Genomic DNA, 15649 nt, shown 5'->3' on the forward strand with positions numbered 1-15649 from the left:
ACAGGAGGATCCCTTGAGGCCAGGAGTTTGAGGCTACAATGTGCTATGATTGTGCCTGCAAATAGCCACTGCACTCCAGCCTGGGCAACATAGTGAGACCTCGTCTCTTAAAAAAAAAAAACTACCCAACTAGAGAATCATGAATGAAAAGAATTGGACTGAAGAGACTTTACAATAGTAAAAATTGTCATGACTTGTCAATGTTCTGTATACAGGAGAATAAGGAAGAAAGGAGCTAAAAGTGATTTTGACATTTCTAATAGCTTGGGAGACTAGATTGATGTTGTTATCTATGATGGGAGTGTCCGAGACAGAATAGGATATGGTAAGAAGATATTGAGCTCAGTTTGAGACATTTTGAATTGTACTCTTTGTTAAGACCTCGGAAAGATCGAAGGCAATGCCTCAAACAATCTCTGAGGCAGACAAAAGGGCCTCCATAGATCTTAGGGATGTGGCTCCATTAAAGAACAGGTATTTTACTCATCCCAAGGGTATTGTCCTACAGCAGCCTCACAGGGACATCAGGTAGAGAAGAGCTTACCTTGAGAAGATTTGCAGGTGTGGCTTTTGTCTAATGTAGTGAACCCCAATAAGATTCGTTGGAAAACCACACATCTTAAAAAGAGAATTGTACAGTAGTCCCCCCCATCCTTGGTTTCCCTTTCCATGATACAGTACAAGATATTTTGAGAGAGAGAAAGACCATATTCACATAACATTTATTATAGTATATATTGTTATAATTGATCTACTTTATTATTGTTGTTGTTAATCTTACACTGTGCCGAATTTACAAATTAAACTTTATCGTAGGTATGCATGTATAGGAAAAAACACAGTACACATAAGGCTCGGTACTATCTGTAGTTTCAGACACCCACTGGGGGTTTTGGAACATATTCCCCAAGGATAAGGGGGGACTACTGTAGTAGCAAGAACACCAGCAGCCTGGACTAAAAGGAACATCTACAAATAGGAAGCAGGCTGAGAAAAGTATTTAGCTGCAAGCACAGGTTACATTTTATGGAAAAGGAAGGATAATTCAGAGGGAAGAACCAGGAGCCCGTATGGTAGAACCAAGAACAGTGCAGAATCACTCCCAGGCAGCAGGACTGAGCCCTACTCACATGCCAGGCTGGATTTCAGAACTGCTATGGACTAGTGACTGGTGTTTCCCCGCTTTCTAAATGGAAGCATCTGCCCTAGATAGAAGACTAAAGAGATGTGACAACTAAATATGATATGGGATCCCAGATTGGATCCTGAACCAGAAAAAGGCCATTAGTAAGACAACTGGCAAAATTCGAATAAGGTCTGTAAATTATTTAATAGTATTGCATCAATACTGTTAATTTCCTGGTTTTGATAACTTTACATGTGTAATTTGGGGAAGCTGGGCAAAGAGTATTTGGGAACTCTGTACTATTTTTGCAACTTTCTTCTAAGTCTGAAATTATTTCAAAATTAAAGTAAAAAATAAAAATAAAATCATTTTAAAATGTAAGCATTACCAATTTTTTAAAAAGAAGCATCTAAAGCAGTTATCCTCTATCTATCCCACCATCATATTTGAGGTGGAGGGCAGATAACTTGTCACTTTCATTCACAGTCTTCTGATCAAGAGGAACAGTACTCAAGTTGCTCTCCCCAAGGAACTACATTGGAGGAGCCTCAACTCCACCCAGACCTGACTTGGAGAACACACCCTGGTGCCTGAGCCTGAGCCTGATGCAAATTCTTTGACACTCCTTCCATCGAGAGGTGGAGTGTATTCCCCTCCCCTTGAATCTGGTCGAAGCTTAGTAACTCTCTTCTAACAAACAGAATATGGTGGAAGTGATGCTGTGGGACTTCTAAGGCTAGATCATAGTAGACAATACAGCTTTTATTTGGCCCCTCTTGGGATGCTCGATCTTGGACCTAGCCACCATGCTGTGAGGAAACCCAGGAAAGGTCCCTGGCCCTCAGCCCCAGCTAAGTTCCCAGATGAAAACTAGCCAGCATCATCTGCTAGAAATGTCAGAGAAGAAACTCTGAAATGACCCAGTCTCAGCTACTGTCTGACTGTTCAGCCACCATCTGATTAAAACTACATGGAAGAGGCCAGGCACGGTGGCTCACGCCTGTAATCCTAGCACTCTGGGAGGCCGAGGCGGGCGGATTGTTTGAGCTCAGGAGTTCGAATCCAGCCTGAGCAAGAGCGAGACCCCGTCTCTACTAAAAATAGAAAATAAATTAATCGGACAACTAAAAATATATAGAAAAAATTAGTCGGGCATGGTGGCGCATGCCTGTAGTCCCAGCTACTCGGGAGGCTGAGGCAGAAGGATTGCTTGAGCCCAGGAGTGTGAGGTTGCTGTGAGCTAGGCTGACACCATGGCACTCACTCTAGCCCTGGCAAAAGAGTGAGACTCTGTCTCAAAAAAAAAAAAAAAACAAAAAACTACATGGAAGATACTAACCCTCCTAGCTGAGCCCCTCAATTCCCATAACTGTGAGAGATTATAACAAATAATTGTTGCTATTTTAAGCCACTACATTTTGGGGTGTTTTGCTACGCAGCAATAGATAACTGAAACAATGTGCCATAGGCAGTTGGAAACTGGGACTCAAAAAATTTAAGGAACTTTTCCCAAGTTCACATCCAAAGCCACTCTCTTCCTACTAACAGCAGACATGGCAATAACAGTAATTGCAGCTAGCCTGCATTGAATGTTTTCTACAAGCAAGCACTGTTCTAAGCGCTTTATGGAGTAACTCACCAAATCCTTATCACAATGCTATGAGATAGGTATTATTATGAGCCCCGTTTTACACTTGGGGAATCTGAGGCGCAAAGAGGTTAATTATTTTGCCCAAGGTTATACAGGTAATAAGTCACAGTGAGATTCACCCTTAAAAGTCAGCTCCAGAACATGCAGTCTTAACCACTATGCTATGTATAGGTGAAACCATCAAAACAGATTACACAAATTGAGAAGAGAACCAAGGACAGCCCTTAGGAACTGCACCTTCTACAAAGTGATCAAAAGAAGAGGCAGTGATGGAATGATCTGAGAAGGAAGGGAGAAGGGGAAGAAGCATTTGAGAAGCATGTCAGAAAAACCAAACACAACATCTACAACATTCCTAGAGGAACCTATGGCAGGATCAATAAGCCAGCTTCAGTCAGTGACTGGGTTAACCGCATGACTCATAGCCAGCTATGCAATCCCTCTCCCAAATTCACACTGCTAGTAACAAACTCTCCCAAAGAAGTAATCTTTGAACCATAAAATGGAGAGTAATATCCATTGGATTTACCCCTGGGTCATGTGGACAGAACAGCACTATTGCCCTTTTCTCCCTCTTATGATGACTGCCCCCCACTCTGGAATGATTACACTGTTATTTAATCCCAGAGATGAGGAAAGTAAGCTCTTATCCTTACTTTAAATAAAGATATGGTTCATGACCATAGCCCACAGAAGATCATCAAACCTACTGGGACTCTTTACCAACATGATGTTTTCTCTTAGACACAGCTCCCCAGGATGCACTAGTTTTAAGAGATCCCTTTACAGAACTAATCTAAAACCAATGCCTTTAACTTTCACTTCTGTTCAACAAGCTTTAGGCCTAAGGCAGACCATTCACCAGAGACTCCGTGGCTGACACCACACAGGAGAAGCCTGGAGCCCACGTCGGGTGGCACAGGTGAGGGCAAGGATGAATCTAGCAGAGGTGAACGCAGTACTCCCGAGGGAACCAGTCTCAGCTCCAGCTCCTATTTGCCCTGTCGGCTGAGTGCACACCATGCACAACGGAAACCTGCTCAGATAATCTACATAGTGAAAAACAAAGACAGAAAGCTCCCTCCCAATCTGGGGGCCACCATATGCCTCCCTTCAGCTTACAATTTAGATTCTTTGCCAGCAGCAAGGCGTTTCTCTCAGAGGCGATGATGTCTTGCTCCACCCAGAGTGTAATACTACCTGGCTCCACATCTTAGGATCTTCTCAGTATTGGCCTGAATCGCCTGGGCTAAGCCCTGGAAGTGCCATCTGAAAGGAATCACTGTTAGTACTTGGCCAAGACAATTTAAGGTACATGTTACTAAGAGGCCAGGGACTGTTACTAGTCTTTTTGGAGAAAGCATTTCCTTTGAAAATAAGACCTGGAAGTATGAGAGAGGCTGTCTTGGAAAAACCCCATGTTTTGTCCAAGAGAATCTGACCCAAGAGAAATTTAGCAAATTCGCTGGATGTGGTTCCACCCTCATCCTATCGTAGGCCTTGTTTCATCTATCCCAGGACTTGTTTCTGCATTCCCACTAGGTCTGTAAGACATAAAGTCCAAGGAAGGGTTGGGAACTTTGTGCTAGAAATTTCTAGAAGTTTTTCTGATTCTTGCAAATGAGGGCTGAGGAGTGGTTGTTACATTTAGACAAAAGCAATTATGTCGGCAGGCCTCAATAGGAAGGTGGGGAGCAAGGTTGGGTGAGGTAGGAGAGGTGGAGCTTCAGATAAGAGGGTGTCAGAAGTAAAACCCACATGAATAGACTATGACAAAAAAAGCAACTAAAGTAAGCAGTCAGGTAGGCTGCCTTTGGAAGCCCACTATCCTTTGAAAAAAACTCTTCGCTTCCGAGCCTCAGTCTTACTCTGTGACAACTGGATCATGTTATGAGACTCCTTTCATTCTTTTTAAAAAATTCTTCTTTTCATTGTGTTTTCCTCTGAAATCAAGCCATTCAATGACGATGCTGGGAAAGTTGCACTGGATGCAGCGCTGCTGTTTTCTCTCACCCAGAGACAGGGATTCAGACATGACAAATCATCTACCTAATCTACCTGTTCCATCCTGAATGGTAAATAAACCCACTCCTTTAAAGCCATACAAAGAAGAGAGTCATCAATTGGGCATTGCTTGTGAAATGCAGTACTAGTCTAAGCAAGTGTTATATTGAGATTATACCTACAGCCACAGGCACCAGAGGAAGGGATTGTGACTCAAGGAAGCTGAGTGCCAGAGCCTTCTGCAAGGTGATGAGTAGTAGTCCTCAGGAGCCCAGAGCTGGAAGAGAATTGCTCCTGGAGTAGCCCACCCAATACATCAGCCAAGCAGACGTGGCGGAAAATGTGTCACTTCAAGGAAATGGTGAAAGAATGAACATGCCAAAGGAGAGACATTAGAAAGAAACATTGGGTTCCCATTATCCCCCTCTTTCAAAAAGAAATCCAAAAAACAAAAACAACGCTCTAAGAAACAGTACTGCCTCCAGAAGCTTTAAATTTCCTACTAGACAAAAAGGTACAGTCACTCCTTTAATTTGTGACCTCAGCTTACTACAGAAAAGGCACCTGGTCATACCTCCTGTCTCTTAAGGTATTCAGCCTAAAGCACGAACAGGCCAGATTAATAGAGTATAACTGGGCATTCCATCGAGAGACCAGAATGGGGAGTATCCAAAAAGCTCAGGTGGCAAAGTGAAACTGGTGAATTTTGTAGAATGCCAACTAACCAAAAGACAGAAAAAAACACAAGCCAAAATATTGACATATGTTAGGAAAAACTACCTAGAGATAATTCTGAAACTCAATAAAAGAGGAAAATAAGAAACTGTGGACCATTACGAAGAAAAGGTAGGCATGGTGGCTCACACTTGTAATGCCAGCACTCTGGGAGGCCGAGGAGGGAAGATTGCTCGAGGCCAGGAGTTTGAGACCAGCCTGGACAACACAGTGAGACCCCATCTCTACAAAAAAAGTAAGAAAAATCAGCCAGGTGTGGTAGTACATGCCCATAGCCCCAGCTCCTTTGGATGCTGAGGCAGGAGGATAACTTGAGGCCAGGTAGTCAAGGCTGCAGTGAGCTATGATCATGCCACTGCACATCAGCCTGAGCAACAGAGTGAGACCCTGTCTCCAAGAAAAAAAAAAAAAACTGAACTGAAACATTACTGAGAAGCAAAATTATGCCCTTAATCAAAATGTCTGAAGACACTTTCTATGGTTGTTCTAGTCCTTTAGCCTGGGTTGCCATTTGATGAATCTTGAAATTTGTCTAGGACAAAAGTGGTTAGTAGAGAAAGTAAACGGACTTACTGCTTCTTTTTTGCTTGGCAATAGCCAGCAATCAAATATTTACTTAACCATATTTTAAGTTACTGTCCCCAGAGATTTTACAGTTGGGTAAAGGATTTAAGATACTGATCCATCAAAGGATAATTAATAATGTATGGCATTAAATGATAAGTGTCATACCAGTGATACAGGCCATAAATATGAAGACTCTAAGAAAAAAATGAAGAGAACTTTTTTTTTTTTTTTTTTGGAGACAGAGTCTGGCTCTGTCGCCCTGGGTAAAGTGCAGTGCAGTGGCGTCATCATAGCTCTCTGCAACCTCAAACTCCTGGGCTTAAGCAATCCTGCTGTCTCAGCCTCCCAAGTAGCTAAGACTACAGGTGCATGCCACCATGTCCAGCTAATTTTTCTATTTTTTGTAGAGACAGGGTCTCGCTCTTGCTCAGGCAAGAACTCCTGAGCTCAAGTGATCCTCCAGCTCACATTGGTCTAAGTTAATAAGATTTTGTTAATAATTAAGATTTATCAAGCAATTTATATGTTAATTATCTTAAACACATTATTTCACTTAATACTAATAGCAATCCTATTAAGTGCTATCACTATCCCCATTTCATAGGAAACTAAGACATGGAAAGTAATTGCCCAACATCACCCAGCTGGACAATGCAAAAGATGGTTTCTAAACCCAGGTCCAGACAGGCACCGTGGCGTGTGCCTATAGTCCCAGCTACTCTGTAGGCTGAAGTGGGAGGATCACTTGAGTCAGGTGTTTGAGGCCAGTGGACGCAATATGGTGAATCCCTATCTCAATTTAAAAAAAATAAAATAAACCAGGTCCGTCCGACTGTAGAGCCCAAGGTCGTAGTCATTACACTATATTTAACCAACTTTTTTTTAAAAGAAGGGCATCTGAGAAAAACTTTCAGCTAGCATCACACTTAATAGTGAAAGTCTAAATGTTCTCCCCAATGAATAGAACAAGCATGTCTGCTCTTACCACTTCTATTCAACATTGCACTTGGCAGTCCTAGCCAGTGCAACAAGAAAAGAAAAAGAAGCAAATGGCAAACAGATTAGACAGGAAAAAGTGAACTGTCTTTTTTTAACTGACAACATAATCATGTACATAGAGAACCCCAAGGAATCTACAAAAAAGTTACTAGAATAAGTGAATTTATTAAGGTCATAGGATACAAAATCAACATAAAAACAAAACAAAAAGCAATTATCTTTCTATATATTATAATGAGTAACTGGAAAATTAAATTAAATTAATATCCCATTTATAATAGCATAGCATGAATAACATAGTAAAAAACATGAAACTTAGAGATAAATTTAACAAAATATATGCAAGACCCATTCACTGATAACTATAAAACATTACTGAGTTACTTTTAACCTAAGCCTTCAAATACTGCTTACATGATTAAAACTAAATGCATCAGCCTAGCACGGAAGACTGGTGAAAATATCACCCTAACCTACCTCTCCAGGATCCTCACCTGTTTCTCCCTTTCATTCCGGTTTTTGTATAAGTCAAACATGCCCCTCTGCCATTGAGAATGCTGCTCTCACTACATGAAATAGATTCAATCAATTCATTCATCTCTCTTTATTCACAAACCTCTCTCATCTCATCTATCTCTGACTATTGGAACCCCATCTCAAACTACTTCTCCAAGAAACTTTGTTTAATCCTCTAACCAGATATGATCTTTCTTTCCTTTATGACTCTTCTCCTCCTAAAAGCACCATGTCAGCATATCTTATAGTATTTATCATATTCTAGGTTGACTTACTGTTACTGTAAGCTCATTGATGACAGGGACTGTATCTATTTAATAACACAACTCCCCTGAAGTATCCAGTTCTTTACACAGAACAGATATTCAAAACTTGTTGAGGCAAACATTTAAAAGACAGAATTAAAAGAAAGTTCTTTTAGTAATAGAACCTTTGGGATTCTATTCCAAGTCACATTGCCGTCACGATAGAATTAATGATGTCCTGACTTTTGCATGGGTTAGACCAGGTATTTGGCCATGTGGTAACCCTCCTCTCGTTCAATTCAAGTATTTCTGTTAGTTGGACCAGTATCAAGATCAAGACGAAGGAAAACATCCCAATCTAAAGAACAAAGATAGATCCTGAGTCTTTATTAAAGGGATCAGGGAGAGGAGGGGAGGGGAGACAATGACCTCAGCACAGGGCAGGAAACTGTGAATGATAAAGAGAACCATTATGAATTCTGTTTCTGGAGAGAGAATAAAAGAAACATGAACATTACATCTTGGGGGTCTGTGTTACTAGTAGAATACAGAAACTCTCTAGGATACCTGTGCCTCTGCCACTCTGGAAACATCTGCAAGGGTAAGTGGAATGTTAACCACCTACTCCTGTCCCACCCTCAGGAGGCTAGCAACACAATCAGGTCCTGAGCTGAGGCATGGAGAGGAGATAACAGACTCTGGAGACGCTAGGCCTTTCTCCCAGAGAATGTCCCTGGAGCGGCTATTTGGATCTCACCACGTGTACAAAGTGGAAAGGGAATGTTACTATAGAATGGAATTCATATGCCACACTCTCCCAGCAGCAACTAGCCAGAGAAGAAAGGTTCTTTAACCTAACCTCATTGCGTAATTATCAAAAACATCACAGCTGATTAGCAGCAAATGATCTCAATCAGTATGAATTTGCCTTTTGACCCCAGATTAGCAAAACTTCCCAGCTCTTTGCCTGGGTACAGCATGTCCTCTTTCATGTTATCCTAATGCCTTTTAATTATCCTCCATGTTTGCTTCAGTTCTTACAACCTTACATGGAGCTCTAGCTCAGCAAGAGTCATCCGTATATTGTTGTTTTTAAAGGAGTCTACTTTAATGTCATATAAAACAGTACTTTTTCAAATTTGTCATAATTTAGCACTTCTTCTAGTCACTTCATCTACTTTCCCCAGTTTTCTAAAGAGTTTCCTATATCATCTCTTGAAATTCATAAACTGGATTTATTTCTATGTACAAATTCAAAAAGTGGGAGGAGAGGGTTAATTTGCTAGAAACAAGACAAAAATCCCCATAACCACATCCATCCATCCATCCAAATTCGAAATTTGGGACGAAATTTCTTTTACCTTGAGTGCAAATCATACTAACAACACTTCAGGCCTTGAAAAGAAAGACTCAAGAAGTTGTCGAAGACTGCACAGAGAAAATTTCAATGATAATGATAACATCATTTCTTTCCCAACTCGAGGTTCAAAATTGCCAGATGCCACTATACCAACAGGCTTTAGAGGGTTAAGACTTCCTGCTGTTTAGATATTTGCATATTTGCTTTCCCCTCCACTTATCCAAATGACAATTGGAAGATCCTCTGAAACGTTAACACTATGTTCAAATCAGCTAACTTTAAAACGTACTTCAAAACAGTATTTGGGTAGCTAAGTCCCCTGGAATGTACCAGCTGTGCATGAATATGGTCAAAATCAAACTCTTCATCAGCAACTGGGGTCTTTGCCTTCTGTGTGAAAATCAAAGTAATCATGCACTGTGTAGTTTTTCTCTTTCCATCTGTGGAATCATGTGATTTCCCACATGGGCACTACTGTGAGATTACCAAGTGTGTGAAACGGTAGGAACTGCTGTAGGGGCAGAGCTGCAGACCTAAATCTCAGCGACAAACCTTTGGATCTCCCCTTTGAGCATCCTAATTAACACTTACAAAATTCATTGTTATAGACAACTTCTTAATGGCAAAGTGTCCGAAAAATAAGTTGGTATTTTCATTCCTGTCCCCAGGATTATATTTGTGAGGAAGGGTACTGGTTAAGGGGGAAAGAGGATCCTTTGACTAGATACTTGAGATAGAAAAGGACTCAGAGATAATTAGTTAAGACCTTGGGCTAGGTTAAAAAAATACATATTACCTAGGAAGCATTTACCATAAAATTAGCTTATTGGCAAAATTAACATTCTCCATTTGTTAAAATAAAAGTATAGGACTACTTTGGAAAACATTGTGATTTTACAGAAATAAACATTGCAAGAATAAGTTATTTTACAATAGAGACTTAGAGCTGGGTAGCTCTAAGGACAGGGGTAAGAGGGGAACTTTTCACCATATATCCTTACGTATTTTCTGAATTTTGAGCCATATAAATGTGCTACATAGCCAAAAATATAAATGCAATTTTATAAAGAAAAAACGATGTCATTAAGAAATAAAACTACAATGCCCTAGATAATAGAAGACAGAAAAGAAGAAGCACCCTTGCTCTGATTAGGGGCCAAGAGGAAGTTAGTCACCTAGACTTTTAATAAACCACTCTCTCTAGCTCCAAAAGTGTTTGTTAATTCAAACTTATAGTTGTCTTATTTTTGTTTAAATTTGAGGGTGGGCTAGTGGTAATCTACCCTCCAAAAAAGAAGGAGAGTCTCCTCCAGCAAACCTTTATTCTCCAAAGCTCAAATCCCATTAACACTAATCAGCACAATGATTAAGCACATTGTGGTTAAGTACTCTAGTTGATAACGATTCCCTTGGAAAAAAAGGTTCCCATAGCGACAGGTAAAGGCTATCATCAAACTCAGCTTTTCAGCACAGGACTTAGTGTCACGGATCTGAGAGTTAAGATTGCTTTAGTTGAAATCTAGAGGCTTTCTTTTTTAACTTCACTTGACTTCATCCATTCAAAAGACACTTATGAAAAGTCCTTCTATGAGCCAGGCGCAGCACCAGAACTGAGGGGCAGGGGGCAGGGAAGCTAGGAGAAAGAATACCTCAAAGATACTGTTCCTGCCCTAGGAATTGTAGTCCGCAGAGGAAAGCAGCCACTATAAGAAATAATGGTAATTATTTAGGGGTAGTAATTCAACCCCTAAATCTATAACCAAGACTTGTCTTCATCACCAGGACTGGTCAGTTTCTAATCTAGTTTCACTTTTCCATCTTCAAACTGCAGCACAGCTGGGTTTCCAGCTGGCTAGGGAAGAAAAGATTCTTTAAATAAACAGCATTTTAAAAATATACAGTCACTTTTGCTATACTGAATTTTGTGAACCACCTTCGTCTAATATGTGAATCTTGGTGCCAAATTAATTTAAAACTATTTCTAAAGAATGTAAAGTCTCCCAGGAATATACCTTTTCCATGTTTAATAACAAAGTACACTATACACTGGAAAACTGCTAATCAGAAAATCCCAAAAGAAGAAATTATCTTTTTTTTAATGCTATCTACTGCATCTATTCAATAAGGAAGCAGCTTTAAAACATGTATATAAGAAAACAACAGGATAGGGTATAATTTTACCGAAATACATGCAACCGTCTTGTAAAATGCAGGACTATTTGCAGAACAGGATGCCCCAGCATTGTATAGAGTTGTTAATCCCTGCAAGGCCTTTCTAACTCTTTTTCCTCTTCTTTCCATAGAAGGCATAGAAAACACTTTCCTCCATGTATGCAATCTTCTTAGAAATGCAAAGATTTTACTCAACTCTTTACTACTAGATGTAGCATTTTTGGATAAATGATACACATTAGATCTGTCAAAATGTCCCTCTGGCAGGTCTTGCTATTCCAGCAAGACCCCTGTACACCATTCCCCATCTTAGATCACAGACTTCAAGTCAACATTTCACAGTGGAAATTAGCCATTTATGAGGACCTTTTAGAAGAAGTCCAGTATGACCCCTGCATTGATGGTACTGAGGCATGTGCCAACTTTTAAGCACAATATATCCCTCCATATGGTTCTTTATCCCAAAGTCCTGACCACCCCCCCGCAAAAAAAACCCCCACAGCTTTCTAGATGACCTGCCTAGGAACTACACCTCTCAGAACCCAGACACACTCAGAACTGAAACTGGCTAAACAAAGTAACAGTGCAACCTCAGTTGCTCAACATAACTGCTATGATGACAGTTTCCAAGTGCCAGTTTCCCTATTTTGCAATGGGCAAATCTTCTCCAAGGAGAAAATGCTGCCAATGACCCTGTGGCCCAGAGGGCTTTCTGTAGAATAGAAAACATAAAATGAATTTGTTAGCTATTTCCTGCTGAGCACAAGGACAGTGTTGTGGTTAGTTAGGATGATTTCGTTTCCTTACTTTTTATACCATTACCAGTACATGTTTTCTTTAACCACATAGTTCGAAATAAGAAAATGCAGTTTTTACTCTTCTGTCATATTATGGCCAATTCCACAAGTCTCACATATACGTCCTATAATTTCTAAACCTCTCTTATAAGGACCCTCAAGCTGGCACCTATCCATATACTATCAATTCAAAGCAAAACTTTTTGCATTCTAAAATGTTTACTGCCATACACACCTGCTCCTTGATAATTTGTGATGTGTGAGGGCCTCCCCTTTACCAGAGATTGCAGTTCTAAATTTATCTTTTTGAGAACTACACTACACATGCTATTTTAATAATATGAGATGATCATAACCTAAAAACAGACTATATTTCTGACCCTAAAATCTTTCATGATCTCTGTATTCAACTGCTAAGCTATTAAATGCTCACTAAAACAAAGAATATATAATTAACAAGGCATGTTGTGTTGGCAAAAGGAGAAAGTAGGAGGAGGGGGACAAGGGAGCAGAGAAACCCTTTACTCTATGGGGTTATCTGACAATGACCACCAGGTCCGCAGTGGCCAAGACAAGGGATTATGTAGAGATGTGCACTGTGCATATTCAGGAGCAACTCACCAAAAACAAAACAGAAGCTGTCCTTGGACAAGGTTCAATAAATGTTTTTACTGTCTATTTCTCAAAGCATAATACAATTCCACAGCTCCCCAAGGGATCTCAGATAAAATACTTCATAGAATAAAAAATTAGAAATTCTTAGCTGGTTTCAACTTGTCATCATAAAACATTTCAGAGCATAAAACCAACATTAAAAAGCAGTCAACAATATTCCTTAGGATAATGTCAGAGCAATAAACTGCTATTATCCTCAAAGTTTTTCCCCTCCTTATCAAGACACTGCCAAGATACTTCTCATTAAAGTGATCACAGTTTAACACAGTACCTAGATATACTCCCACAGCTAAACTCCTAAAATTTGTCTCTTGAAGGGGGTGGGGGGAGGGAAGCTTCCAAAAGTCATAGGCATTGCTCTAGAAAGATGAGGGCAGCAAAACTTACTATAAGCTGTTACACATATTTTGTTACTCAAAGCCTGTCTATACTACCCAGAATCAGTTGGTAAACTGGTAAACATACCAACTTCTATGAGAGTTCTGGACATCTATCACAATTCAGTGATTATACAGTCCAGAGAGACACACCGCATGCCAACAAATTCAGCCTTAGCTGACACAAAATGAAACCCCAATATGAATAAGCACAAGACAGGCTAACACCAAATACTCTAGTGTGGGGATAATTCAGTTCGAAATATCTTACTGAGAAGTAAGTACTGGATCCAGGGACAAGAAAAAGCTCTTAGACCGACATTTCTTTGACTTCTGACATGAGAGATGTCCGTTCCCAGCTGCACAGACCCATAGCTTTCAGTGTTGTGTTTCTAATCACCTGCATTCCTGTGCAGCACCCAACATCATGAAGATGAGAGATGCTGTCAATACATCCTGCCAGTAAGATGTCAGAGCTGAACTTAAAACATTCAGCAGAAGTAAGTTACTCTATTTCTTCATCACAATCAACAGACCTAGTAAGATAGCCCAGAAATAGCCAAAAGAGGTGTCTGCTTGCTAGTCTTGGAGGTTAAGAGAAGGCTGTGCTAGCCGCTTAGCAAAGACAGGCAATCACGATGGAGAAAAACACCGGAGCCACATGGAGGACGGAAAACAGTAGCAGAAAAAGTCCAACTCTGCCTGCGCCAGCGGTGGGGATGAGCAGAGCAGCGAACCCAGGAGAGGAAGGAGGGGGCGGGGGCGATCATTCCCTAGGAGAACTTGTAAGCCGAGGCCTTCACAGCCTGGGAGTCTGCCCAGCTGCTCCTGCAGACCCTGCCAACCTGGGCACAGCAGGCCCGTGGGAGCAGAGCGGGCAAGGCCTCCGTGGGTCACTCCTGACTCACTGAGCCTCAGGCCAGCACCGGCTGGACCTCTCCGTTTTTCCTTCCGCTACTGGGCTATGATGGCAGCTTTCCAGCCCCACATGCCATACATCAGCCGCAGATCCCTGCTGGCACTGGCCGGCGCCTCCCCCCAACCCCCACCCCTGGCACACTTTGAACCTGATCCTCCTTCTCCCCAACCCCAGCCCCCTCATCCACCCGTGCCAGGCGCCCTGCCCAGGGGCGGTCCCACCCCCCAGCGCCCGGACGCTGCCAGGCCTGGGCACCTGCAGCACCTCCTCGCCCCACCCCCATTCTCCACCACCCCGCCCCTCCCCCCTTTCTCTAGCAGAGGGAGGGGGCGACTCACCGCAGTCAGTGCACAGGATCTTGCCCACCTCTTTCTTGAGGTTTTTGCCGTTGGTGTCGAGAGGGGCAAAGGCCGTCTTAAAGACTAAGGGTTGTTCTGTGGGCTCCAGGAAAAAGATGTAGCGCTGGTTCCTTTCGAGTGGCGCACAGGAGCCCACGCTGATCACCTGCTCGCGCTGCAGCCCCCCGCTTCGGAGCGGCCACTTGTCCAGCACCTTCACCAGCGCCACCCGACCCGAGGCGGGCGGCTCGCGGGTGCTGTTGGAGCTGGAGCCGCCAGCCGGGGCCAGCCCCTGTACCTTGCCCTCCACCACCACGGGTGCCTTGTACGCCTGGTCCTGCACCGACTTGAGGCTGGGCGAGTAGCAGGCGAGCGACACACCGAAGAGCAGCATGGAGAAGCCGGGGGCCGGGTCGCGCCTCATGCCGCCGGCGGCTGCGGCTCGCGAGCGGGCGGCGGCTCTCCGGGCTGCGGGGCTGCGGGGCTGCGGCTGTTGCTGCGGCCGCGGCTCTGGGGGCGCAGCGGGACGGGAGATGCTGCTGTTGCTGCTGCTGCTCCTGCTGCTGCTGCCGCTCTCGCTGCTGCTGCTGCTGCTCCTCTCGCTGCTGCTGCTGCTGCTGCTGTCGCTGTAGCTGCTGCACCGAGCCTTCTCCAGTGGCGGCGGCGGCAACGCTGAGCAGCAAACCTGCCGCATCTGGCCAGGCCATTTGGGGGGCTCCGCCGCTCAGCCGCCGCCGCCTTGGGAGGGGAAACAGAGCCCGCTGGAAAACCGGAAACAGCGTAACGTTAGCGCCTCGCAGCCCTCCACCGGCGGCCTGGGGAGGTGACCCAGCTAGGGCAGGGGGCAGGCGGCAAGTGGGCCGCGATGCGCAGCGCGGCGCAGCGCAGCGCTCCCACCCTGCGCGCCAGGACCTGGAGGAGGATGCGGAGGATGGGACGCCCGCCCACTTGCTCTCTCGCGCCCCCTCTACCCCCGGACTGAGTGAGGAGCGCGGCTTCTGCAGGGGAAGCTTGGGACTGCACTGCTTTAGTGCCCGCCTTCAGCCCGCAGGGGCGCGGGAGGAATCGTGCCACCCTTTGCTCTTGGGATTTATCAGCATGACAGTGGGGGTAGTGCATGAGGAAAGGGCGAAGATAACGGCTTATGGCAGCATCCTATGAAGGTGGG

At 43.3% G+C, this 15649-nt stretch overlaps 1 protein-coding gene across 5 annotated transcripts in view; it reads right to left on the minus strand.

Annotated features, from left to right (window-relative positions):
* Positions 1–15405, minus strand: part of NRG2 (neuregulin 2) — a 180184-nt gene extending 164779 nt beyond the window's left edge. For all 5 annotated transcript variants that reach the window (XM_012646346.1, XM_012646345.1, XM_012646343.1 and 2 more), the window contains exon 1: positions 14482–15405. In XM_012646346.1, the coding sequence (XP_012501800.1) occupies positions 14482–15175 (694 nt within the window). In that variant the 5' untranslated portion in view covers positions 15176–15405. The remainder of the gene's footprint in view (positions 1–14481) is intronic.
* Positions 15406–15649: the final 244 nt, after the last annotated feature.

This window comes from Propithecus coquereli, unplaced genomic scaffold (genome assembly GCF_000956105.1).
Source record: "Propithecus coquereli isolate 6110/MARCELLA unplaced genomic scaffold, Pcoq_1.0 Scaffold242, whole genome shotgun sequence".
NCBI lineage: Eukaryota > Metazoa > Chordata > Mammalia > Primates > Indriidae > Propithecus > Propithecus coquereli.